Raw genomic sequence first — 25573 nt, forward strand, 5'->3', positions numbered from 1 at the left:
TCAGCAGGATTTTTAAATCAGATTTTGTTTAAATTAGTTTGACTCTTTTTCAGTTATTAAAAGGAGGGTGGAGGAAAGAAATTTTGGTGTGTCAAATATAATTTTATTCATTCCTCCAACTGAACAACAGTTTTGCTTTATAAAGATACAATTTGCAGGTCGTTAGCCCATAACATGGAATAGGGAGTCACAGTGTCAAAGTGGGGAAAGAGGGAGAGAAAGAATTATCATCAAAGAATTTGGCATTTTCAAATGCTTAATGTCTTCTGTGAGAACATTTACCATGGATCCTTACTGAGCTTTCATAAAACTGTATCCGGGATATACAGCACTTTTTTAATTGAAGAAACATGCTTTCATTCAGTAAAGTCAATAACTCATAGTTTAAGGTCTGTTTTGTCATATGTCAGTGACTGGTGGATGAATTATGTTCAGACATAATTGATTTAATACTTTCTAACAGTGACATTAAAGAATCTGAAGCAATCTGGGACCTCAGCTTTCTGTGTTTTACTGGAAGCTGGGCACCTACCTTCCCTCTGGCTCATCTGAAAAATCCATCCACCTTCTGCTGTATTCAGTAAATGTAAAGCACAAAACCGATTTTAATTAACTGAGGATCAAATAGAAAGATTGACGTCATTTGCATTTACAATGCTCTGCAATTTCTAGATTCCTTATATATATATATATACACACACATATGCACATACTGGCATCCCTGTTTATAAAGACCTTCAGTTGCAGCAGAACCTGGTACATGAGTGGGTTGAAATTCTCTTAAGTTGTCAGTGGCTTTGGCTGTCTCTTTGTTCAAACAATTTGGGCCACATTTTCAGCTGTTCTGAGAAAGCACAGCTCCTCGTGAAGCCTGTACAGGCTGGGGCTGCCGAACATTATTGTTAATCAACCTTTTGGGGTACAGAAATACTGAGGAAGCCAAAACTGGAGGGAGATTTTTATTTTTAGCTACCAAAGACTTAAAATGGCTAGCATTAATTTCTTTGACCAGGATACATTGTGTGGTATTCCTCCTTATTTTTAATGCTGTTATTCAATGGAAGGCATTACCATAGTGTTCCCTTCACCCATCTGTTCCTCAAAAAGAAAAGAAAAGAGGTAAGTAACATTACAAAAGGGCTCTTGGAAATGTTTATGCAAAGTACTACTTTTCGTCACTAAATCAAACGTAGAGACAAGCTAGCAGAGAAAGCATTCTTTCTTTCCTTCCCATATAGGGACTATGCATACTTTTGCTTTAACAAGCAATCGTGAAATGTGGACGTAATTGTTTTCAATTCATCTTGCAGTACATAACTCGGAAGAGATGTGCCTAATGCTCAATGAATCATTAGCATTTAGTGATTTTGCTCTTATTACGAGGTACTGCCAAACCTAAATTTCATAGAATCATAGAGCTATTCAGGTGGAAAAAGACCCTTGGGATCACTGAGTCCAACCATCATCCCTACTCAAAGTTCTCCCCTAAACCATATCTACCAACACCACATCCAAACGACCATTAAACACATACAGGAATGGTGACTCAACCACCTCTCTGGGCACCCTATTCCAGTGTCTAACCACTCTTTCTGTGAATTTTTTTTTCCTAATGTCCAGTCTAAACCCTACTGTCCAACAGATTGCATGCTCATCCAGGCCAGTTTTTTTAATGAGAGTTCTATGGGGAACCGTGTCAGATGCTTTTTGGAGGTCCAGATAGAAAATATCCACACCCTTTCCCTCATCCAATAGTTGGGTCATCAGGTCATAGAAGGAGATCAGGTTCATCAGGCAGGACCTGCCTTACATAAATCCATGCTGACTGGGCCTAATCCCCTGGTTATCCTCTGTATGTCTTCTAGTAACACTCAAGATGCTCTGCTCCATGACCTTCCCTAGTACCAAGGTCAGACTGACAGGTCTTTAGTTTCCTGGATCCTTTTTTCTGCCTTATTGCCCTCCAGTCCATTGGGAAGCTTCCCAGTGAGCCAGGACTTCAGGAAAATAATGGAAAGTAGCCTGGAAATCACGTCTGCCAGCTCAGCACCTGTGGATGTAGCCCATCTGGTCCCATAGACTTGTGTGTGTCTAAGTGGATTAGCAGGTCTCTGACCATTTCCTCTTTAATTGTGATGACCACATTCTGCATCTCCTCCTTGTCTCCGAGCTCATGTGGGTGAGTATCCATGGAACAGCTAGTTCCATTGCTAAAGACTGAGACAAAGTAGGTGTTGAGCACCACAGCCTTTTCCTCATCCTTTGTTACTAAGATTCCCTTTGCATCCAATACTTTGCATTCAAATCATTTGCAAATCATTTGCAATCCCTTTGCATTCAGTACTTTGCAAGTACTGAATGTCCTGAACTGCAATAGGATAATTTTGATACTTCAAGATTGGTGTTTATCTCCATATCTCATGATTTGCTTTAAGTTTAATTCTCATGTCTGTCCTAATGTGGCTTTTTTACCAATAAACCAGACATGTTTATTGTTTCTTTCTTCCTGTTTCCCCCCTGCCCCCTCTATTTTTTATGCTTTGACAGTTCCATAAAGTTTATTTCTCCCTGCTGCTTAGTGTCTTTTTATTCTGTTTGTTTTTCTCTACTTCCAGCTGGGATATAGTTTAATGAATTATTTTGCAGTGTGTGTGATATGGCTTTTATGGCCTGCCTTTGGAGATGGTGATTAATACAGTTTTCTTTTATTCTTAGCCCTGACCTGGTTCCCAGTGCTCAGTGTAGTGATCATCACTGTATTAAGAATATTGAGATGTTGTTATCCACGTTAAGCCTGGAACATATTTTCATTCATTCTTTTTTTTTTTTTCTTCTGCCTGGATTTTTATTTTTAGTTTCATTCTTGAAATTTTTGTTTCTGTGCCAGTATCTGTACATTTATTTTGTGTTGCAGTTGGATAAATAAGATCTCTGCTGCTAATGAGCTATCCCACACAGACATCAAATCCATACCTCTCCAAAAGAAGTGTTAAGTGACTTGGCATGGAAGTTTGTGTGGGGTTTTTTTTTTTTTTTTTTTTTTTTTTTTTTGGTGCTGAGCTTATGTGAAAATTTACAGAATCATTCAGCATGTCAACCAGGTTTGGATCCAGCTGTTCTTTGAAGAGGCAGGAACCTCTCCAGCCATGCCCAGGAATACACAGATTTTTGAAAACAATTCTAATGGTGAGATTGCAAAGCTATGAGAGAAGTGGAGAGAACACATTCCACTTCTGGTAAATCCATATCTACTGACATAGATTTTCTGTTTGCTTCTTAGCCCCTTGACATCTTTTTCAGCCAGTCAGTCTGAAAATATTTTCTTCTTCTCCCAGGTTATTTTATTTTACTTCTTACAGAAGGATTTTAGGCTGACAATTTCTAATGCCTAGGTACCCTTTACAAAGAAAAAAAAGAATGTGCAGAGTCAGCACAGCTAGCATGCTCTTTCCTTCATTGTTTCATAGATATATTCAAAAATTACAATATGATACCAGTAAGTTAGAGAGTTTAGCTTTTAAGATTGGTTTATTTTTCTTGCCTCATTGCAGAGAGTACTGAAGAGTATACACTTATTGATACACGTGTCAGCTGAGAGCTGTCTGAGACCTCTAGTTTGTTGTTGGTCATAGTTCTCATATAGAAATATGAATTTAACTCAAAATCCAGCTTGGTGGAAAAAGGTTCTGCCACATGTCACCAATCCTTTTTTCCTTCAGCATCTAATTTATTTCATTTTAGGAATGTCATACTTAGTACTTATCTGTCGAGGCATAGGAATCCTCCCCATCTTCTTACAATAACTGTTATTTCTTTCCCTTTCTTCTCAGAAAAACTGGAGTTCCGTCATATTTTCTGTTTCTAAATAACTATTTAGCTTTCCTTGGTAAATCAGTCATACTGTTCTCCCTGAAAGTGCTGTGTAACACTTAGCTGTTCAGGTTTCCCAAAGTTACTGGGGAAACTGGGCTATTTGAACTTCCTGTTAGCTTTTAAGGCTGTTCTTTTGTCACTATCTGTAATATTCTTCAAATTCTGCACCTTCCATCTTGAGATTTTTTTTGGTTTCCATAGTGCAGCATGATATCTTCAGAGTGGAATGAGATTACACAGATATTTCTTTCTTTGGATTTTTGGGTTTGCTTTAGCAGTTTGCTAACAAAAAAATCACTTGCCAGAGGATCACTATTGTTGCTCCTTATGACTTTCCTGGCAATAGCAAGATGTGATCCATTAAAACATTTCTTGGTTTAATGACAGAGGTAGTAATTCTTTCCCTTAGATACATTTAAATTTCTGGTGCTGTTGTCTCAGTTTTAGTAATTAGTCTTTACTGAAATTTGTACCACTAACACTTAGATTTCTTAGACTGTATTATTATTATGTCAGCACTGTCCATACCACTGTGGTTATTTCAGCAGTAATTGTAGTGTTTTACTGAGCTGTAGTTAACGTTTTTTAAATTACATCATAGAATGTGTTAATACATTATAAAATGATTTATTATCTACTATGTGGTCTTAAAGAGTAATAGGAGACATGAATGCTGATTAAGTAATCTCATGAAAAAATATCATCATTTTTTCTCTGTGGTCTACTTAAGCCTATATAAACAATGTTAATTTCTCATGGTATTGTAGTGATTGTTGTAGAATTCTTTTACTGTGATAGTAAAATGATGGACACATCAGAATACTGTAAATGAATAGACCTGAAATCAACAGCAAAATAATTTTGGTGGAGGCACAGCCCCTGTGTGTGACGTTCAGCAAACAAAGAAAATAGGCAAGAGAAAACACTCAATGACATCTTGAAGAATGTTTCCATAACTCAGAATATAGTACTGGATAACAGGGACATCAGAAATAGATGTATTGATATGCTTGTGAGCAGGAAAAATGCATGTGTTTTTTTCTATGTATTTCTTAGTCAGTAGTGAGATCTACTGGCAAACAATTTTTTATTTGGCTCTCTATGTACTGTTGTTTTTTTTCTAAGTCTATATTTGGGATTTTCAGCCAGAGTTGGATATTGCTAGCACTGTAGTCAACAAATTACAGGACTTGTTGTTGTTGTTTTTATTCATGCCCTTTAAAGCCTGAAATGAACTTTAAAGATAGGCAAAATATGCTTAGTGTGTATTTTTTAAATAGGAAATGGAAGCATAAAACAAAAACTGGTCTGCTTAATTTATCCATTACTGGGAAAAGCTACATTGAAATTCTACATCTTGTTTCTTTTTTATTTGACACTCTTACACACTGAAAATTGGTAATTGTTTTAAGTTCACAATTTAGAAATTTGTTACTCTTGTTCAGAGTAGAAAATCAGAATTTTCTTCTACCTTCAGCATATATGTAATTTTTTAATATATATATTCACTATGTGCAAAGTAAACTACTTTGATATTTGCAGGCCATGGATAATCAAGCCCTTTTGTGCTTTCAAATTTTACCATAAAGCCAGGTTGTAAGCCACTTACTTTCTGTGAATCGGAAGTACCACTCGTATGAATTAACTCCTCAGTACGTCTACAGAGGTCTTTTTCTGCCAACGTGAATATTGAGATAAATACATGAAAATAAGGTTCAAGATTAAAAACAAAATAAGAGCTTAGACGCATACAGCAGAATTTAGTCACTAATTCTTCAGGGGAGTTCAGTTCTCTTCTATCAGAAATTAGTCAGGAGAGGTCAGTTGTCTTCTGTCTTCTAGCATATTTTTTAATTTTTAGTTTCATTCCATAATGAATTTCATTACCAAGAGAGATTACTTGGTTATCAGTTCCATGTTTAACAGTTGTGGAGATTTTATAGTCAATAGCCCAGTTGTGTTGCGAGTTGTTTTATTTTAAAAAAGAAGCTTCTCTTACTTTCTGTCACAAAAATTATATTTCTTTTTCCTCTCTGTCATTTGACAGCAAATTTTGTTAGTTATGAAACCAGATCATTCTGTGTATTATATGAGTCACTTACTATTAGTCTCATTTTTTATGGAATTGAATTTGCCTGTTTTCTTCACTGGTGAAAATAGGAGTTTATTGTTTTGGACTTCTGCTCAAAGAGATGGGGATGCTAGTGGCATAACTAGAGGGAATATTTTTTTATCCTTTTCCATTCTATCTTTGTAGGCTTGTTGAAGGACAGATTTTTTTATTTTTATTTTTTTTTTCTCAGCAGGACATGCTGCTGCTTTTTTTTCCTTCCCCAGCAGAGGAAATCTCACACTTCTGGCACTTTGACACGTCACTGACTGTTAGAGAACATGGAGCCCCTGTTTACTGCTGGTTCTTGAGTCTTAAACAGACCTCCACAGCTTTTATTATACCATTAATTGCATTTAATGCTGCTGCATTTCTAGTATGCTTGGCTAAGCTCTGAAAATTAAGTACAGGGTACTTTGTTATAAAATTCACTGTAATGAGATCTGGTGGGACAGGGTCTGCTAAGTTTGAAATTACCTCAGGCCATTTCCAATAGACTTCTTAAAATATTTCACGTCTATAAAAGTTTGCAACTAGATAAATAGCCAAAGGTATGGTTGAGAAGAAATAAAAGACAGCCCCACAATATGCACTGGATGAAACAGGAACATTTTTAATGCCAAATTGTTACATTTATTATCTCGAGTAATTTGCTACACAGAAAGTTTTCAAGCCAACAGAATGTACATTTTAGGTGTTTGGTTGACACTGTTTTTTTTATGCATATTCTTTCTGGTTTTGGTTTGTTAACCCAAACCGTGCATTCATGAAACTGGAATATATTTAGCAGTCCCTCTGGGTTTACATAAATTGGTTCAAGAAGGGGTCACACCTCTCAGTACAAAAACCCTATAAAAACTGATGCAACTATTAGGCAATTAGCTGAATGTTACAACTAACAGCATGTACTGAATACTGGTCTCTGGTATCTGCCTAAATAAGTGACTAATACACCTTCAGTTCCCTCAGTGTTCTTTAGCTATATGACCAATGTAATACTTTGTGTCTAATAAAATTTCAGATTGACTAATCTGTGGGATAGCTTTACCAAAACATCCAAGTAATCCTTTACATACACATTAGAAATGGGCCCAAAATTAATTCTCTGAGGGCTAAGCAGAAAAGTCTCCCTGGGATCAGAATTACTGCACCTTAGATAAATTGGCCCACATTGGGTGGAAGATCTTCTGTGATTTTGGTGCAGCAATTTATCTAAGTTTTGTTGTTAAACTTTAAACACCAGGTAATTAGAGGATGCCAACCTTGACATTCATGCACCTTTTCTTTCCATTAACACTCTATACAAGCCTGACAGGCTATGTGTTTGACAGAAGTGAGTTGCACATGGAAGCTCTGTACCAAACTTCCAGACAGGTTAAAATCTGAAAACTGTTTTCTTTGTTCTGAGATTTTGAATGTAGACATGGATAGGAAGTCTGTTTGTTACCAAGGGTCAGTCTGTAGCCCACTGTGTCATGCAGAAATATCCACTAGTCAATAATCAAATACACTGTGGCCATTAGGTACTGCACCTGTTGTCCAGATGGGCTAACAATAAACATGACGCAGTCAATCATGCTTGCAGAATAGCGTGGACAGAAGGCTTTGTGGGATGTTTCCAGGGTCTTCTTCTGTTTATCTAGACCTTTACATCTATACCATTATGTGGTTGGGAGTATCTGCGCTAGTGCATTTCAGTCTTGGAATCACTCCGATGAGTTATTCCAAGGGGCTGCATAGAGTTTTGTGTTTCTTTTGAATTTTAAACTGAATTGGCAGCTCTCTTTTTATTAACTAAGAAAAGTATTATATGATAAAGAATGGAGCAATAAATCTCTGCATGTTGAGAAACATTAAATACCATCAAAATTGTTCTAGCTTTAAATGCAAATAAAGCTTGTTCTCTCAGCTCAACTTAATCCATAACTGGATATTTTTAGAGCTATGAATCATTTATTAGTTTAGATAATTTTATATTATGACAAGTTATTGAACACACAGTTATGTTCAGTAAAGCAATATAAAACATAGAGTCAAAACTGAACTTTATTTAATAGCTTCTTTATAAAATGATTTTGGACCAAAAGTACTTCAAAAGTCATGAAAGCGCATATCCCTTTTCTAGGAACATCCTTCATTGGATGAACAATTTGGAGAAAGGAGAGATTTAGAGATTTTACTTGAACATGAATAGGCACCTACCCTGCACACTATTTTAAATATACTCCTTGCCTGATTAGCTTCAGTATTTAAAATATTGTGCTAAATTTCCCAACATGCTTAAATTTAAAATGAAACATCTATTTTGGACTTTTTGCTGCTATAGGCATCATAAAAACACTTGGTACTATTTTCTAATTAATGAAATCAAACTATTTTGAACTTCCCCAGGAATTTTGTCAGGTGTTTACCAAAGGACAAAAGTACATAAACAGTAATTATTGGCAATAGAGTACAATACAATGTAGCAAGTCAACTAAAAAAATGGTGGCAGATATTTTGTCTTTGTGAATTGTTATACATCCCCTATATTTGTAATATGGACTCTAAGGAAACACAATTTAAAAGCTAACATTGTGAATTGTATTGTGACACTTGATTTGCAGCTCTCTGATGACACATGGGGTAATATAACTTCCCTTTCCTTCCTAGACAGCACTGTTTGAGGAAGTGCTTAAAGATACCACTTACCCCAGTGCAAAGAAATTACTGGTTTTTAGGTGACTACACTGAAAACACGGGTAGGTTGCAATTCTTTGGAACTCCACCATCAGTAACAGAATGAGGTAAGAGGCTGCCTCCATTTGGATAAGGAGTCCTTGAAACTTTTGTGGAGTGACTAGTAGCTTCTCTGTGTTGCCTTCCTGAGCTTCATATCCCTGTGAACGTGATCCATTTCACCACCCACAATACAGCTTTAGGTCCTCTGATCCTAGTGACCTTCTCTCTCCTAAGGAGCTTATGTGTGGTTGAAAGTGCCAATTGAAAAAAGCTAGTATGAATTAGAAAAAATAAGGGAAGGAAGGAAAGTGTGGGAAGAAAAGATGAGCTGAGGTAGTGTGAAAGAGGAAAATATGAGATGGAAAAAGGGTGCGTTCAGTCCTTTCCAGGATTTTTATAAAATGAGGTTTTCTTCATTAACTTTTAACAAGTTAATGAAATGTAAGATTAATTAAGAATGTTACTTTAGTCATCATATACTTACATGGCAGTATAAACTAGCTTGGGGACTGGAAGCAACCCAGCCCTGGTAACACAGAGATGAACAGTTATTTTATCTTGCTTCTTGGGAAAGTTTCATGGCCTTTTTTAGCATAGCTAGACTTTTGTCAGTGGCCACATGAACCTGTTTATAGTATTGTGTGCTGATGGTTCAAAAAGGTGTTTGAACCCCACAGAACAAATGGGTTAACAACACAGCTGTGCAGTTTAGGGTGCAGTTGAGTCCCTGGCACCTTGTTAGCCCCAGTGTCAGCAATACTCAAGCAGCCATCTGAAGTGTCAGCTAACTAGTGAACTTAAAACATCACCTCAGTGCAGCTAGAGGTTTCTGTTTGAGAAAAGGGGTGAGGTACAACATGGGAGTTGCACCTTGAGCTAACACTGCAGTGAATACCACTTCTTTGCTGCATCCATCTTTTGGAAGGTTTGTAAACGAGGCACGGCTTTAAAATTCTGTTTAGATTACCTCTAGTTCTTGCTTTCAGTTTACATTTTTCAATATTTTTTTTTCCTTTGTTACACATGTTTTGATTTTCAGTCTATTCTCTGCCATCTACTTTCCTATCATCTCTAAAGAAGTCACAAATGCTTCTTTTTTCCAAAGTCATCACTTACCACAATAAGCCTTTCTCTTCTGATGACCATGTCTGTCCATGAGCTGTCACAGCAATGAGACTTTTCCTCCTTTGGCCATGTGACTGCCTTAAATTCCTCATCTCCTGTAGAGGTAGAGGACTTCTGTAGAGTCACTATTATCACAGAATCACATAATCTTAGAGGTTGGAAGGGACCTCAAAAGGTCATCTAATCCAACCCCCCTGCCAGGACAGGGTCACCTAGAGCACATCACACAGGAACGTGTCCAGGCAGGTTTTGAATGTCCCCAGCAAGGGAGACTCCACAACCTCTCTAGGCAGACTGTTCCAGTGTTCTGTCATTCTCACAGTAAAGAAGTTTTTTCTGATGTTTACATGGAACGTCCTATGCTCCAGTTTGCAGCCATTGCCCCTTCTCCTATCACTGGTCATCACTGAAAAAAAGCCTGGCTCCATCCTCCTGACACTCTCCCTTAACATATTTGTAAATATTGATGAGGTCGCCCCTCAGTCTTCTCTTCTCCAAGCTAAAGAGACCCATCTGCCTTAGCCTTTCCTCATAAGGGAGATATTCCACTCCCTTAATCATCTTTGTTGCTCTGCGCTGGACTCTTTCAAGCAGTTCCCTGTCCTTCTTGAACTGAGGGGCCCAGAACTGGACACAATACTCCAGATGCAGCCTCACCAAGGCAGAATAGAAGGGGAGGAGAACCCCTGTGAGAATTATTTTCAGGGAAGTTTGATGCAACAGAATTTTTCAGTGATAACCTTCTGAAATGTTGGGGCAGTTTTGCTCTATAGCAGATTTTTATATGTATTTTCCATCTTATTTGTGGAGAGAAGTAGAATATACCTTGCAAAAATAGTGCATTTGTAAGGCAAAACCTTTGCATTGAAAGACTTGTCACTGTTCACAGAAAATAACTTACTACATTTCTGATTTATCCTCCTGCAAGAGTGTTGAGTGAAAATGTGTTTTTTACAAGTAAATTTCTCAGATTTTCAGCTATTATTAAGAAAATAAGGTGTTGTTTGATGTACAGCAGACAATTCCAAGTAATCCAAAACGCCTTTAAGGTAGCAGATTCATAATGAGAAATGTCAGAAAACAACCTGTTTTCCAGGAGGTTACTAAAAGAATTAAGAAAAATAGATGAACAGTGTCAGGTGTTACTCGTTAGTTTTTCTGTAGGATGTATAAAGGTTGTGGGTGACAGGAGAGAAAAAAAAAAGTGTGTTCTGTGTTGAGTCTGAGCAGTCTTCTTTCAGCTCTCCTCTTTGTATTTTAGTTTAAGTAGCATACTGTAGTATACACTGGGGAAAAAAAAAAAAAAAGTATTTTTCATTTAAATAAGGAGCTTCAGTAATAAATTACATAGTTGTGAAAATCTAGTTATTCAGTTGGACTGAGACAGCACGAGAAATAATATGTTTAAGAATTAAAAGGCGATGTTGGAATGTAACAAAATATGAGCAGAATTTAAAGGATATTATTTCAGTGAAATCCCAGCTCGCAGACTACTGAGCTGTTCTATCAAGCACATTATTTCTCTTTGTAGCAAATGCATACATGCATTAGCTTAGATTTGGTGGGTGTGTAATAAAACATAATTGTTGAGAAACTATCTAAATGCAATACATTATTGGCAGAATTGTAAAGCTCTTAAGGAAAAAAAAAAAAAAAAAAGAAGAAGAAAAATATATATTCATCAGTGCTCATAGAAAGTGAGAAAGAGCTGATTTAAAGACTTGAGAGTGTTATCTTGCAAAGCAAAATGTTACCCCCTAAGTCAAGGTAACCATCTGTGTCCATGTCTGATTCAAGTACTGTGTGGGGAATAAATTCTGGTGTCTTCAAGTTCATTTGCTAAAGAGTACCGAAATAACAGACTAAAACATCCCCCTGAACTTGGATGGCTAAAGTGTTCAATGTATATTTTGAACTGCTAGTGTCATGCTTCTTGTCTTACAGTGGGACAGGATTGACTTTTTCAGGTAGCAAGTATGAATCTTAGTTATGACATAATCAAATAAAAGGACTATTTTCCATCTCTGCAGAAAGAATCTTGAGTTAAATTAATTCCTGATGCTAATGAATACAAGTCTGCTGAAGTGCATATTGTACCTACACACAATGTTCTCTTCGGCTGTAGAGAATTTACTTCCTGTGTCCTCATTACTAAATTCTCACTTCCATAACTATTTTTGCTGTCTTCTGATCATAGTTTTCTGTGGTTTCCTGGTAGGCACTCTCCAAAAGTGAAGGAAACTGGACTTTTCTCACATGACTATTTAAAAAGATTCTCTTGCATATAAAAGGAGAAGCTCTAGTCATGTCCTGGAGCCAATAATAACAGAAAATACTTTAACTTCTTATTCCTTTTTATTTATTTATTTTTTCCAAACACATTAATTATGAACTTTATGAATTATTTAACATTAGCCAAGATTTAAAGACCATATTACTTTTTCCAGTAAACTTTTAACTATTATTCTTACTATTTACTTGGATTTCTAGTAGATTCTATTTCTTTGAAGCCTGCTGAAACAGACTCCTGCATATTTTAATTTTTTTAATATTAAGAACTCAATCCAAGATCCAAAATAATGAAAAGTCTTCCCCTTTACTAGGGTTCCATCTCCTATCTGGACTTAGCCTGTATTCTGATGTGTATACCATTTCCCTTTAAGACAGCCTCATTAGGACTTAGGGATTTCCAGTATAACTCACGCATGGTCCTTTTTCAGTCATCAGCAGTTCTCAAATAGTATTTTAGCTCTTATGAAATGTCTTGGTGAAAATGTCTTTTTTTTTTTTTTTTTTCCTAGAAAAAATTAAGAACCAGTTACAGTACATTTTGAGCATTTGTTGCAGGTCTTGGTAATCTCCTTAAATTTCTTTAGTTACTTGGAATAACCAAATTCTCAGTAGTTGAATTTTCTCACTGTCTCCCCTATGAACAGAGGGAAGCAGCAGCTGGTAGACAAGTAAAAATAATTGACTAGTGGCACAGTTGGTTCTTACCAGAATCCTCTGTTAATTACACAGTTTAGTTGGCAACCAATATAGATTTCTTCCCTGTGAAAATGTGGATTGATTGCAGACTTCTACACAATCTCACTTCATTTATGAGTCTTCATTCTATCTCTTTTTCTGACTGCATCACAAAAGGGAAAAAAGCCATGTAGGATGCAAACTGCCACTTACATGCACTGGTTGTCAAACCAAGTCTTTTAAGTTCACCTGAGTTCAACTTAGAACCAGAAACAATTCTAAGCAGTTGTGCAGTTGGGTTCATTTCAGTATGTCACCTAATTTGGTAGGATAATTATTCATTATTCAGTAATTTTCTGATTATATTGTAGCTGGATATTGTATTCCAGTGGTGAATGTGACTCCTACTACATTTGTCAATAACAATGTTTGATGTATGTTTAAATTTTAAGTGTTCACTTAACATAAGGGGGTCTGTTGTTTTCCAGTGTTGTTCTTGGCTGGGGGGCTTCCTTATATTTAGCCTGTGGCAGGATGATAAAAAAGGTGAGTAGACTAGAACAGCAAGTGTTCAAAATCGACATCCTACAACCTCAGGTACAGGGGTTTTTTTCACCTTTGCTTCCATGCAGTGTTCTTTAGTCCTTTTTGAGGAATTAAAATATCAAAGTGAAATTTGTCTTTTTTTGCGTGTTCCACTTCAAAGAGGTTATATTCACGTACCAAGAAAATTCAGGGGGTGGTTGTAGCCACATAGCAAATGGTTGGCTTCCTGTCCAGACAGTTGTGAAATGCCTAAGCTTAGCATCACACTTCACAGTGATAGCATAGCCCTTGTAGTATACAGTATCTTAGATCATTAACAATTAAGTACTTTAATCTTCAGTTACTATGGCTGTATCAATAAAAGTTCACATCTGTGACCCAACAGTAATGAGAAGCCAATGGAAAGAATAGAAGTTGTAAAGCATCATCTTATTTAAATGTTTTCTTTATTAATTTACTTTTTTGTTACCACAGATGAAATTAGTAAATTTTGTCTGTCAAGAGTTGCATTTTTCCTCTGACCACTGCAAAATTTGAGTTTGTCTGTAAAATGATGCAGTGAGCCTACAAAAATAGAGGGAGAAACAAGGAAGGAAAAGAGGGCTGTGCAAGAAAGCAGACCTCTGTATGGGAGGATCTAGTTAGGGGAAGCTGGATATGTTTCAGTGTTAGTAAAAGCAGGGAGGATGTGGATCACAGCTTGCACATTTTCAACACACTACTGTCTAAGGCATAAAAAGGCAATTGTATTTGCTCTAAGGAGGAGCAGCTTGGCTGTTTTGTTCACAGAAGATTCTGAAAATCACTGCCAAAATTTAAGGCAACAAAAAAGGAGGAGACAAAACAAAGCAATAATCTCCTTTTTGACTTTCAGAAATATATTATACCTTGCTTCATGTAAATCGAACAGCTTCTGGTCCCCTTGACATACTAGTGACATAAGAAAGCCCTGTGGATGGATGGAGCGTTAGATTGGAAGTAATAAGGTTGTGCCTGACTTACCTCTGCATTTGTAGCAGATGTTACAAATGTCATAACATGAACCTTTGGGATCAGACTGGAAAAAAAAAGCAAGACAACAGATGTAGGCCTCTTAGTTTTACCAGCAAGTATAGTCTGACACTATATAACAGTGTTCTGACTTGATGTTAATACCCTGTCCTCCTCCTGAGAACAGAATCAGTGACACTAACCGTTTCCGTAGCACTGAAGCTAGGAACGGGTGACAGCATGTTTCTTCCCAGAGGAATTTAAATACTAGTTTAAAAATAAGACAATAGAACTATCACTCCAATAAGTGTCTCCTTGTTACATCTAAATAAGTTATGCATACTCATTACTTATTGGGGGTTAGGGGAGCGGGAACTGAATTTTAAGGAATTTTTTCACGCTATCGTCTTTATGCATTTTTCCACCAGTAGAGCCAAATGCAGAGTTGATATTTGTCTAAAACACTGCTGAATTTCTAGGTTTTTAAGTCCCCGGTTCACCCTACCTTTGTCCTCTCCTTTGCTTCACACATCTGTCTTTACTTTGCCTCTTTCTCCTCCATATTTCTGTAGACTTTTTTCCCCATCTCTTTTACAGAAGTTGGATTTCCTGGGAAGCTTGTATCTCGCTTTTAATTTTTGAACTGAATTTCATTAAAGCTACAGTAATATCTAAAGCATCTTCTACTTGAAGTTGTCTCTACCAGCACTTTCTCAGCTATCCCATCTAAGTTTTTGACAGCTTTCAAAACTTTTCTATACTTCTTTTCACATTGCCCCTTCCTTGTGATTCATGCTCTCTGGACTGAAATGTCAAGCCATTTTTCTCTCTTCTTTGATTGCTGCTGTCTAATAATATTGACATGTGGTTGAAAAATAGGTAGAGTTATCTGCCTATTGTATCTAAGAGTGCAATAGAAATGAACAGTCTTTATTAGGATCACAATTTTTATTCTTAGGTTCTGTATAAATTCTTTCTCCTAGATTTTAGGAAGCAAAAGGCAACATTGTAAATATTCATAAAACAACCAGTATAAGGCTAGTTTGGTATTCGGAGGTAGCTCTAATTCAGTTGTATCAGAATCGGTGGTCCCTCCCCTTCATGTCAAAGTGCATTTTTGCTGCCTTACAGAGAAGCTAATGGCCAGCAAGAATGTTAATATTTACCCTTACTTGTTTTATGGGTGGTATAATTCCTTTGCTTTGCCTGCTATTGATTTTGATGGAAATTGTGTGTTCTTTGCTTTCTGCATTTTACTTTATATGATGGAGGCTGCCTGAAGTTATTCCTTCTCCTGTTTCTCATGAGTTTTTGCCACTGTTCCTCTATTTCACAGAGGGGGAAGAAAATGAATGCAGGAGTGCAGGCCCTTGGATTTTTTTCCCCTGTGCTTCAATTTAAAGCAGTGGTGATTCTCTCTGCCACATCACTCCCTCAGGTGCTGCCATTCTTGAAATGGAGGCTTAGCCCTCTCCCTGAAGAATTTCATTGTCAAGGAGAAGAGTGGAGGTTCTCCCATGAAGAATTTTAATCACCCTGTCTGTAGCCCTTTTGAAGGAGGCACAATAGTTCCTATAGTAACTACTACAGTGTGGGAGAAGGGCCAGTGCTCCCTCCCCCAGCCACAGATGGAGAACTCTCTTTGCTTAGATGACTGGAAATTCTTACACAGCAAAGCCTTCGTCTTTCACAGTGAAAAGAAAAATCTCTGAAATAAACTCTTAAAATGTACAAGTGGGTGCTGAGTAAGAAACAGTGCTAGTTGAGTTATCAAGAAGAGAACATAAACAACTCGAATATACTCGTTTTTAAAGGGTGTTTAACTTTCATTCTTGGGGGTTTTAATTTTAAGACGTTCAGAAAAAAAGAAAGACATTTAGGCCTTAGGAAATCTTGTCTCCTCCTCCCACCCAGCCTACCCCTGGCCCCCAAAGAACAACTCCTGTGGGAAGGAAGAGACCTGTAAGCCAGATGAAAATAATTAGGAAGGGGAAAGGAACGGGGTCATAAAGGAAATGAAAATTTACACTAAGACAGCCACTTATGTAGTTTCTTTTTACCATTCACTTTGAATGCTTTTTAAAGGGAAGGACATATTATGTGTCTTCAAATCCATTGATTCCAGCCCAGTAAACATGTGATACAGTACTTTCTGCTTTTTTGCCAACAACAACAACAAAAAAAAGCTATTTAAAAAAAGTTTAAAAGTAGTAAGCAAATTGAATTTGAAAAGCAAATTTCACTAAAAAATTATTTTAATTCCCAGAGTTTCTGATAAGGCATCATAGGTGAACTACTAGAAATAATAAAAAGCACCTGTTACTGTGTTACATAACATTTTATTTAATTAACGAGTACATTCGTGATAACTACTTATTCTGTGGAAGGTTTTCATTTACTTTCCCAGATTCCCCAGTAATGGATACATGCTCTGTACCAGTGACCAGAAGATGGACATCTAGAATAATAGGCATTAGTGTATACAAAAAATAGATTTGAAATGCCATTCTTAGCTTTGTAAGTTGATTATCATATATTGCATAATGCATTTTACATGTAGTCCTTTGTGACAAATTTGTTCTGATATTTTATTGCTGTGATTCTCAGTTGGTAATGGCACAGCATTAATGATTCCCATAGCTTTACTAAACCAAGATAAAATACCTTTCCGCATATGTTGCAACTCCATCTGAGATTTATTTCTTCTTCCCATCTGTGAAGGTGGTAAGAGACCTAAATTTTGGATCATATGATGGTCAGGTAGACTGGTGACAATATTTAATTTCTTTGGATACCCTTTCCAAATCAGAGGCCAGCAGCTCTGCTTACATCAGGCTGGTTGCCTATCATTAGCCTCCCTTCAGATCAGGATCTGAATACATATCATCTATGCCTGATGCCCTCGAATTATCTGTTAAGCAGAGGATTTCACTCTTGCTGGAGATTTCTTTCAGAACTAATTTTAAAATCAGTCATAAATAGGATGGCAAAGAAAAATCGATGGAAAAAACCATGCACATCACAAGGTATTAAATGAAGTTAAAGAATTAATAAAAAACCTCACACTAGTATGGATTTTAACATACATAAATACTGGTCTTTCTTCCTGAGCCTTATGTTGGCTTCACTGTGTCCTTCCCTGACATTACATCTTCTGTTGTTCAGTTTAGACTCTCAGTCAGTGTCACTGTCTTTTCTAAAGCATAGCTTTTAAGCATTTCCAGATTGCTTTTTATGTCTCATAGGAAAGCCCCAAGGTTTCAAAATGGTATCTCAGCTCTTCCTGTAAAACCACCTTAATTATCCATTTCACCTGCATTGCTCTTCATGAGCATTTGGGGTTGTCTCTAGACATAACAAAAGATACATTTCCATGTAGAATCTACTTTACACCAAGGCAAATGGATTAGAAATTGTATTGTAATGTCTATAGACCTTGTTTTCTACTTTGAAACAAAAAAAATAAAACTCTGGAAAAGAATACTTAAAATATTGCAGTCACACATGCTGTGAACTGCTTTGCACATACAAGTAATCTGAGACAATTCTGATAACTCTACTTATACTTTCTCATCTGATATGATAATGGGGAGAAGTATTAGCCAACCCTATGTGAAGCTTCTCTGCATTTAGCCTGGTATGGTTACGTATTTTGTGAATAAAACAGATAATGTTATTTTTTGGTGAGGTGTTCATAAACTTTCATATTGATGTAGATCTGCTCATACTTTGCTAGTTAATGTTTGACTTAATTTGCAGTCATAGAGCTCTTCAACATAAAAAAAGTGAAACATCAGTTTTTTGACAGAAAAGTCAACAAAATTAAATGAAAAAATAAGGATTTTAAGGGTAATTGAGCAATAGTTCAATGGAAATTAATTAAAAGTTCAGTTAGTTTTTAAAACTAGTTTTAAAGCTATTATCAGAGCCACAGAATTTACAAAGTCTTAGTCTGAATTTTACCAGGCTTTCTGCAAAACCAATTTACATTGAAAGGTAGCATGCAAAAACCTCACGAAAGTATTGTAGGGGGAAATTATTATTGTGCAGGTGACATGTGCTTTCAGTCCTAGTGATCAAGGAGTACTGCTTCTGCTTAATGAGAACTCTGTCTTCACTAGCAGAAAGTCCCAGTGAACATCACTCTTTGGTCATTTTGTGCTCCAGCAGCTTAAAAGTGAGTTTAAGAGGAAAACCTCTCCTCAGTATGCATGGAAATCTTTTTTAAGCAGTTTACATTTTTCTTTTCCATATTTTCCTACTTTTCCTAGCACAACTGTGAATGCTCTTCAGGTTTCATTAAGCATGCTTAGACTGCCCCCAAGACATACTGAAAGGGATGTGGTTCTTCCTTTACCTCATGCATAGCCAGATTACTCATTGAGGGAGGAAATTTAAAGAGGAATTAGTGAGCAGTTAGCAGTTGTTAATAGCTTGTTATGGAATAATCCTATGCCAGGAATAGATGGGTCAATCTGCATCGTAAAAGTCATGGTACAATGCCATAGAAAGGAAAAGATTTTAGTAGACAGATTCCTCTGCTCCAGCAGTACAAAGTGTGTGTGTGAAAACAATCTTTCTATCTTCTTGTCACTATTTAGTCAATATTTAATGCTAATATTGGTTCAGTCAACTTTGATTAACCACAACAATTACAATTGTGCATTCAAACCTTAAACTTAGTCAATTTAATGTAGACAGTACAAAATCTAAGCACATGAGAAAAAGCCAATTTAGAGAAATTTGTTTATATCACTGGAACAGGAGAAGCTTGGAAGAAGGATGTAACCTGGGTGTGAACTTGTTTTTTTTGTGACTTCTGTTGCAGTTTGGTACACATGCTTCAGCCTTCTCCACTTCCTAATTTCCCCTACTTTGTTTTATTCAAAAGAAGTTAACTGTGCCTGCAGTACTTTGTTTCTGTAGACTCTGCATTTAAAAGTAAATCCACGTTTTTATAAAAGATGTGCATGCAGATATTTAGATCTGCGAAGGTTGTTGAGCTACTTTGATTTACAGATGTTGTGAGATAAATCCCAGATCCCATGCTTTCCAACATTTCTGTGAGCAACTGAGTTGTGGCTGATGATGGGTCCATCCAAAGGATGAGAGATGTAGAAATGACTGGCTGTTGCTTGTGTGATGGAAGCCAATTTAGTATTTAAAGTTCATGTTTTGAAACTTTAGAATAAAATAATCTTGTGGCCTGCTTTTTAATCCAACCGTTTCTGTCTTCCATGCCAACAATTCATTCAGTACAAATAAGAGGCTTTTTGCTGTGTCTGAACTGTGAGATTGCTGTGTTTTTAAAAGGAATCAATATGGTATGCACTTGTATACCCCAAATAGTATATTTCTCCTCATGGAAATTGGCATCAAGAAAACTTGAAAGATCAATTAAGTAAAATAATAATGCAATGAAGTCAAAAGATTAAGTTTTAAAAGGTGTTTTTTTTTTCCCCCTTATTCTAGATCTATCTCTATATTCTTGTATCGTTCCTCAAAATGTGAAGAATGATAGGAAAATGAATAAAGGACAGAAAGTTTATATTTAACATCCATTCAGTTACCAAAAAAGAGTCACAGTATGGCTAACAGAAGCATAATGGTTTTCTGTTTAACCTATTTATGCTGGTTGTAAAATTAATAACTGTCATTACAACCCCACATCACCTGAGTAAGTGCAAGACATAAATCAAAGAGTTCTACTGCAATAGAAATGTCAATGAACTGAATGGCATGAAAGTATTATATTTGTCCACATGCATATCAGCCACTAGGATGCAGGCATCAATAGAGGATTTAATTGACAAATTTAAAGCTAAGATTCATCCCTCTCATGTTTTTTAGTTGACTCACTGACCTTGAAGAGTTTTCATTGGAGCTATCAAACTGAGAGTGTCCCAAGTATGAGGGATTGGTGACTTACCTGTAAATATAATGTGAAGTTACAGATACTGTTTTTAAAAGTGTCAAGGTTTAACATTGGGCTAGCTATTAAACAAATTACAGATGCTCTATATGAACCCTTCTTCCTTTCCAGAAAGAGAAATAAAAGAAAATAAGGGAGAGAGATGTATGGGTTGCAAACTGAACTAAGTAACTTAAATGAAACAATGATGAAAAAAAGAAAACAATGAAATGTTTACAAATATATACAAAATCAATAGCACTTCCTATCTATCAATAATGCCCACATCAGCACCAATGCTTCAGAAAAGGTCCTAGGAAAGTCCTGGAATGGAATGGACTCTTGAACTTGACGGCAGACAGGAGCTGGATTCAGGAATACACAGATTTGGGAGTGCACGAATCAGGACCAAAAGCAGAAGAATGGACAGAGTACTCCTAGGACACTGACCATGGACAAACAAGAACTTGACCCTTGTGTTCCCTCAGATTTGTACTGAGTATTATGCTTAAGGGATGGAAAAATTTGGTCAATTTTGGGTCACCTGTCCAGTTCACTCCTCCCAACAGGTGTGAACCCCTTTCCTCTCTTTTCTTTCCAACACACAGGAAGTTTAGTAGAACCAAGCAGTGACCTTCATTTCTGTAGCAGTAAAGTACAGGCAAGAGCCTTTCTGCATACCATCCTCCAGCAGTATCTATAAAACATTGAGAATTGTCAGTTCTAGAAGCAGACACTGACTGAAAAAATGCTGTTAATTTCAGAAGGTACAGTTACTTAGAGGGGATTTAACTGAAAAGTAAAATTGCTTAAAAGAAATTTGGTTCTCCCCAGGCTTAAACTGAGACAGTCTTGTACTGTTTTCATGGCACTTTATTTAAGTTATGACACTCACATGCTAAAAAAACTGCAATTAGCAATTAACATCATAGAACTGGAAGTGATATTCAATATGTAATGGATACACGTTAAAATGCCTGGGGATTGTAGAGGAAGGATATGGAGTAGGAAACAGAAAATTAATTGGAAGACACATTCCAAATGGTGATGTGTTCAAATAATGTGTGGAAGATTTAACACAGTCTAGATGGAAGAATGAAATGACATAAAGGATTTCAGGGAGGTTTTGTGGGGTCTTTTGGGTCTTTTTCTTTTTGCAATTAAGCAGTGTCTTTCTGTTTCTTGTAGATTTTAAATGAAATGACCATACAAAGCACACTGTAAGCTGATAGCGATCATAATGTGAATATTGATAATCTTTGCAGTGCTATATATGTTTAGTCCCACAACTAAGGCTAAAGTTTATCTAAGAAATATAGGTACAACGCCAGTTTAAGCAAACATTTGATGGCATATCTGAAGGCAGAGTAAGGACAAGAGAAGGATCATATTTAAGTTTGTCTGCAAAAAGGAAAGCTAAAGGAGTCTTAAGTTGCTAGAAAATTTTATGTGATCTTGCAATTTTAATGAAATAACCATTGTTTATAGTGGGCATCACTACAGCTACAGAAAAGATAAGATAATGCAAAAAGAAGCAAAATTATTTAGAATCAGAAGGCTGATACAGAAAAATAAAAGACTGACTATCAAACACTTATAAAAGAGTAATATTATGCTGATGTCTGGTCAGTCACAGTATTAACTAAAGTTAAAAAAACAAACACCAAGTACAGTGGTTGGTCTAATACCAACTTCAGTTTCAATGTAACACCCAAGTCTTGAAGAAGACTTCTCCAAAGTTGTAAGCATCGGTGTCCTTGAATATCTTCAGAGAAAAGAGGAGGACTTTGAAAATACTAGCTCTACAGCAGTCACCATTTGTAATTATGAGCTATTGCCTGAATCTATTAGCAATGAAGCCACCTGTTTGCCCAGTATAAATAGCTTAGAATTTCCTGCAAGGAAATTACGTGAAGCATCAATAAAGAGTGATATTACATTTTAAGGTAAATATGACTATCATTATTTGGCATTCATCTTTTCTTACTGATACCGTGTTTGGCAGCCAGTACCATGCAAGATTAAGAAATTGTTGCTCTGTATTTTGTTTTCATTGCTGTTAAATTAGCCTCTTCAGTAATGGCAGTCATCCATTCTGCTTGTTTTAGAGAGTCCTTGGTATTTTGTTTTTCTTATCATGCATTATAAAGAGAGCCATATGTAAAGACACACTAGTTCCAGAGGCATTAGACCATCAGGGTCCTTGGATGTAAATGTTTTCATACCCACCTTAAAAAGAGTGTTGAATGAACTATACCTCTTCTCTCTGCTATGGATATGCCTGACTTTGGCACTAAGACTGTAAGGGAGGTGAAGGTTCCTGCAGCCCTTTGCCATCTTCTCCATGCTCTAGCTTTCTCTGGCCATGTGGCAAAGACAGCCAAGACCTAAGAAGAAACCTCAGCTTGCAGTAGATGCCTGTGTTTGGTTATACTGACTTGACTGCTGGCTTTGTGCCCCTGGCATAGAGAGTTTAACAAAATATTAGTTGTGTGGTTTCTCAAGCTTTTTTGTAGTCACTGCTGTCTTTGAAACTTAACTGCCTATTACTCAGTATATATTTTTTAACTATATAATTGAAATGTAGAAGCTGAAGTTTCAAAAATGTATTCCATCAACTAGCATGGATATGAGTTGCTACAATACTTCCCTGTGCTTAGCAATAACTTTGATATCTCAGATGTGTTTACAAATGTTGATTTTTTTAATGTTCATTTTCAAATAAGATAAATAATGTGTTCAGATAAATATCTCATTCTTCTTAATACCTCCACAATACGCAGTTCTTATCTCCACATTTCAAAAAATTTACATTACATGTAGCCTATTTTTCAACAGTTTTTTGCACTAAAGCTTGCATGCTGTCATCACCATTTTAAAAAAGTAAATACAAATTTGCAGGGACTTGGGGTATATTTGAATAAAAAATAAATTTCCAGAGTTCTTGGACATCTAAACAATGGTGTTCTTAAATTTTCTATACTATAATGCAAGACATTATAGGCAATACGAAACATATAAACAGTTAATGTCAAATGGTGTGGTCAGGGGTGCGTTACAAATGAATGTGCAGATCTTGCAACATAACTGTTTTTTATTCAGTTATAGGTGCCCAGCGCAGGAGAAGTCCCAGTGCCCTTGCCATTGAAGTGTTTGAATCACATTTGGGAAGTCATATTTTACAGGTAAAAAAATGGCTTTTCCAGAAAAATCAAAATAAGTAGCTAGTCATTTTTCTGCCAATAATTAGAATAGTATTGATGTCAGTTCTTATACTAATTAGATTTATTAAATTTTTTAAAGCTTCTATTTTCAGCTTTTTAGAAAACCATTAATTGGGAGAACGTTAAAGAGAGGGAGGGCAAGTATTATTTATCTAAGTCAAGTATTGTGTTGTTTTGAACTGTACAGTAGCTATTTGCTCACAAAATGCCTCTGTGTATTTGTGTGTATGTGTGCACAACACAGTATTTTGTGTTGGTGATTTGGTTTGCCTGTGTGTAACATGCAGATTTAGAAGTTTTATTCCCCCACTTGCTTTATGAGTGCTACCTTCCTCCATGACGTTGCAGTTGTCTCTTAGGTCTCCTTAACTATAAGATAAAAACTAATCTGGTCTTTGTAAAGAATTTAGTCACACTGTAGAAGTCATTATATTCCAGGAAGATGAAACTGAAAAACAATCACCTGGTGTAAACATTCTTATGCATGCTTTGTTTCATCAGGGTTACTAAAACCTTTCTTAGGTTGTGGTAATCAAACATGCAGCAGAGGATGTGTTTTGTTAGCAAGGCAAAAACCCAGCACTACAGAAATGAAAACCACATAGTCTTTTCTAAGTGCAGCACTGAATAACTGCTTTTATTTAGCCATGTACACAGCTTCTAAATGCAAATACATTGCTTGGTGTATTATCTTTTGAGAGGTATGAAAGAGGTAAATTAGGATGTTATAATGAGAAATATTTCACTTAATTTGAAATGATTGAGAGCTGTCTCTCTGTACTAACTCAGCTGTGGCATACAAAAGCACTATGGCTAATGGCAGATTTTTCATGTCTTTATAATGTAACTAAATGCAGAATAGCAAGAAAGATAGTGTTAGGAAAACATGAAATTTTATAGTAGAATGAATTTCTCTTTGAAACAAAAATCATTAATGAAGTTATTTACTTACTTGAACACACTTGGCAGAGGCCTTGGTCAAATTTTTCATTCTGTAAACATATACTTATATTATAGTTACCATATCAAAGATATCTGCTCCCGTATATGCAGTACTGTATTTCCGTATTAGTCAGAATAATGTGCAGAAAATTAAGAAATAGCAGTTTGGTGATATTTCATTTTATGTCATTTGCCAGTGTGTTGATTTAAGTATGTAAACATGTACTATATATCCTAAAAGTATCTTTTACAATATGAATGAGAATAAATTTACGTATTTTCAGGATGTCACTTTATCATAGTACTAGTAAAAGAAACAAAGCATATTGCACTTGTACCTGTAACTGAGGATTTTCAGTCAAAACTACCATCAGCATTGTATTGAATATATGTTCAGGTGTCTTTTCAGAGAGAGTGGTGGTTTTACCAAATTACTCTCATTCATCTCTCAGTTGATAATAGAAAGTTCCACTCTGGCATTTAAAAGAGATGGATAAAGGATAAAATGAATGAATAACCGTGGCAAGTTTATAATGATACATTAAAATCTTATCTTATATTAGCAGAGTAATCAACACTTGGAAGGAAATTGTAGGTCATACATTCAAATGCACCACTTTTAACAGATCTGAATGAACTTCCAAGTACTGCCTTGTGGTCTTAGAGATAGAAAGATGATCTCCAGAAGACAAAATTATTTTTAAAACAAAATCAGACAGATTCTGTGGTGGAATAAAGTTTTAACAAGTTCTCATTTAGACTGCTACTCCTAGAAATTATTTTCAAAGTAATATTGTGATAAGTATTGTCTGCAAGTGAAGTAAGCAACCTTGATAATACCTTGGGAATACCTGTGTTTGACTTTAGTGTCTGCTGTCATAGGAAGTTGAATGAATAGTTTATTTAATCTGTTTTGCTATTAATATTTTGAAGACTGGGTTTAGTGTAAGCTCAGAAAATAAGAAGCCTCTCTAATGTCCCTAATATTTGCTACTTCAAAATCTATTGACAGACACATGAGAAACAGTACATTATGTTTAGAAAAAGTGGATATAGTTTATTTATAGTAGTAAAAACAGGAACGGACATGCATCTTGTTATATTTTACATCTTGATTCTACAAGCACGTAGTGTCAGTTAGTCATGTCAAAAAATATTTTAGCC

The 25573-nt window shown here is 36.0% G+C and overlaps 1 protein-coding gene across 1 annotated transcript in view; it reads left to right on the forward strand.

Moving 5' to 3' along the window:
- Positions 1–25573, forward strand: part of NPAS3 (neuronal PAS domain protein 3) — a 627665-nt gene that overhangs the window by 303206 nt on the left and 298886 nt on the right. Inside the window, exon 4 of the mRNA XM_009993852.1 lies at positions 23352–23428. Within this exon, the coding sequence (XP_009992154.1) occupies positions 23352–23428 (77 nt within the window). The remainder of the gene's footprint in view (positions 1–23351; positions 23429–25573) is intronic.

This window comes from Chaetura pelagica, unplaced genomic scaffold (genome assembly GCF_000747805.2).
Source record: "Chaetura pelagica isolate M959 unplaced genomic scaffold, ChaPel_1.0 scaffold11, whole genome shotgun sequence".
In the NCBI taxonomy this organism is placed as follows: domain Eukaryota; kingdom Metazoa; phylum Chordata; class Aves; order Apodiformes; family Apodidae; genus Chaetura; species Chaetura pelagica.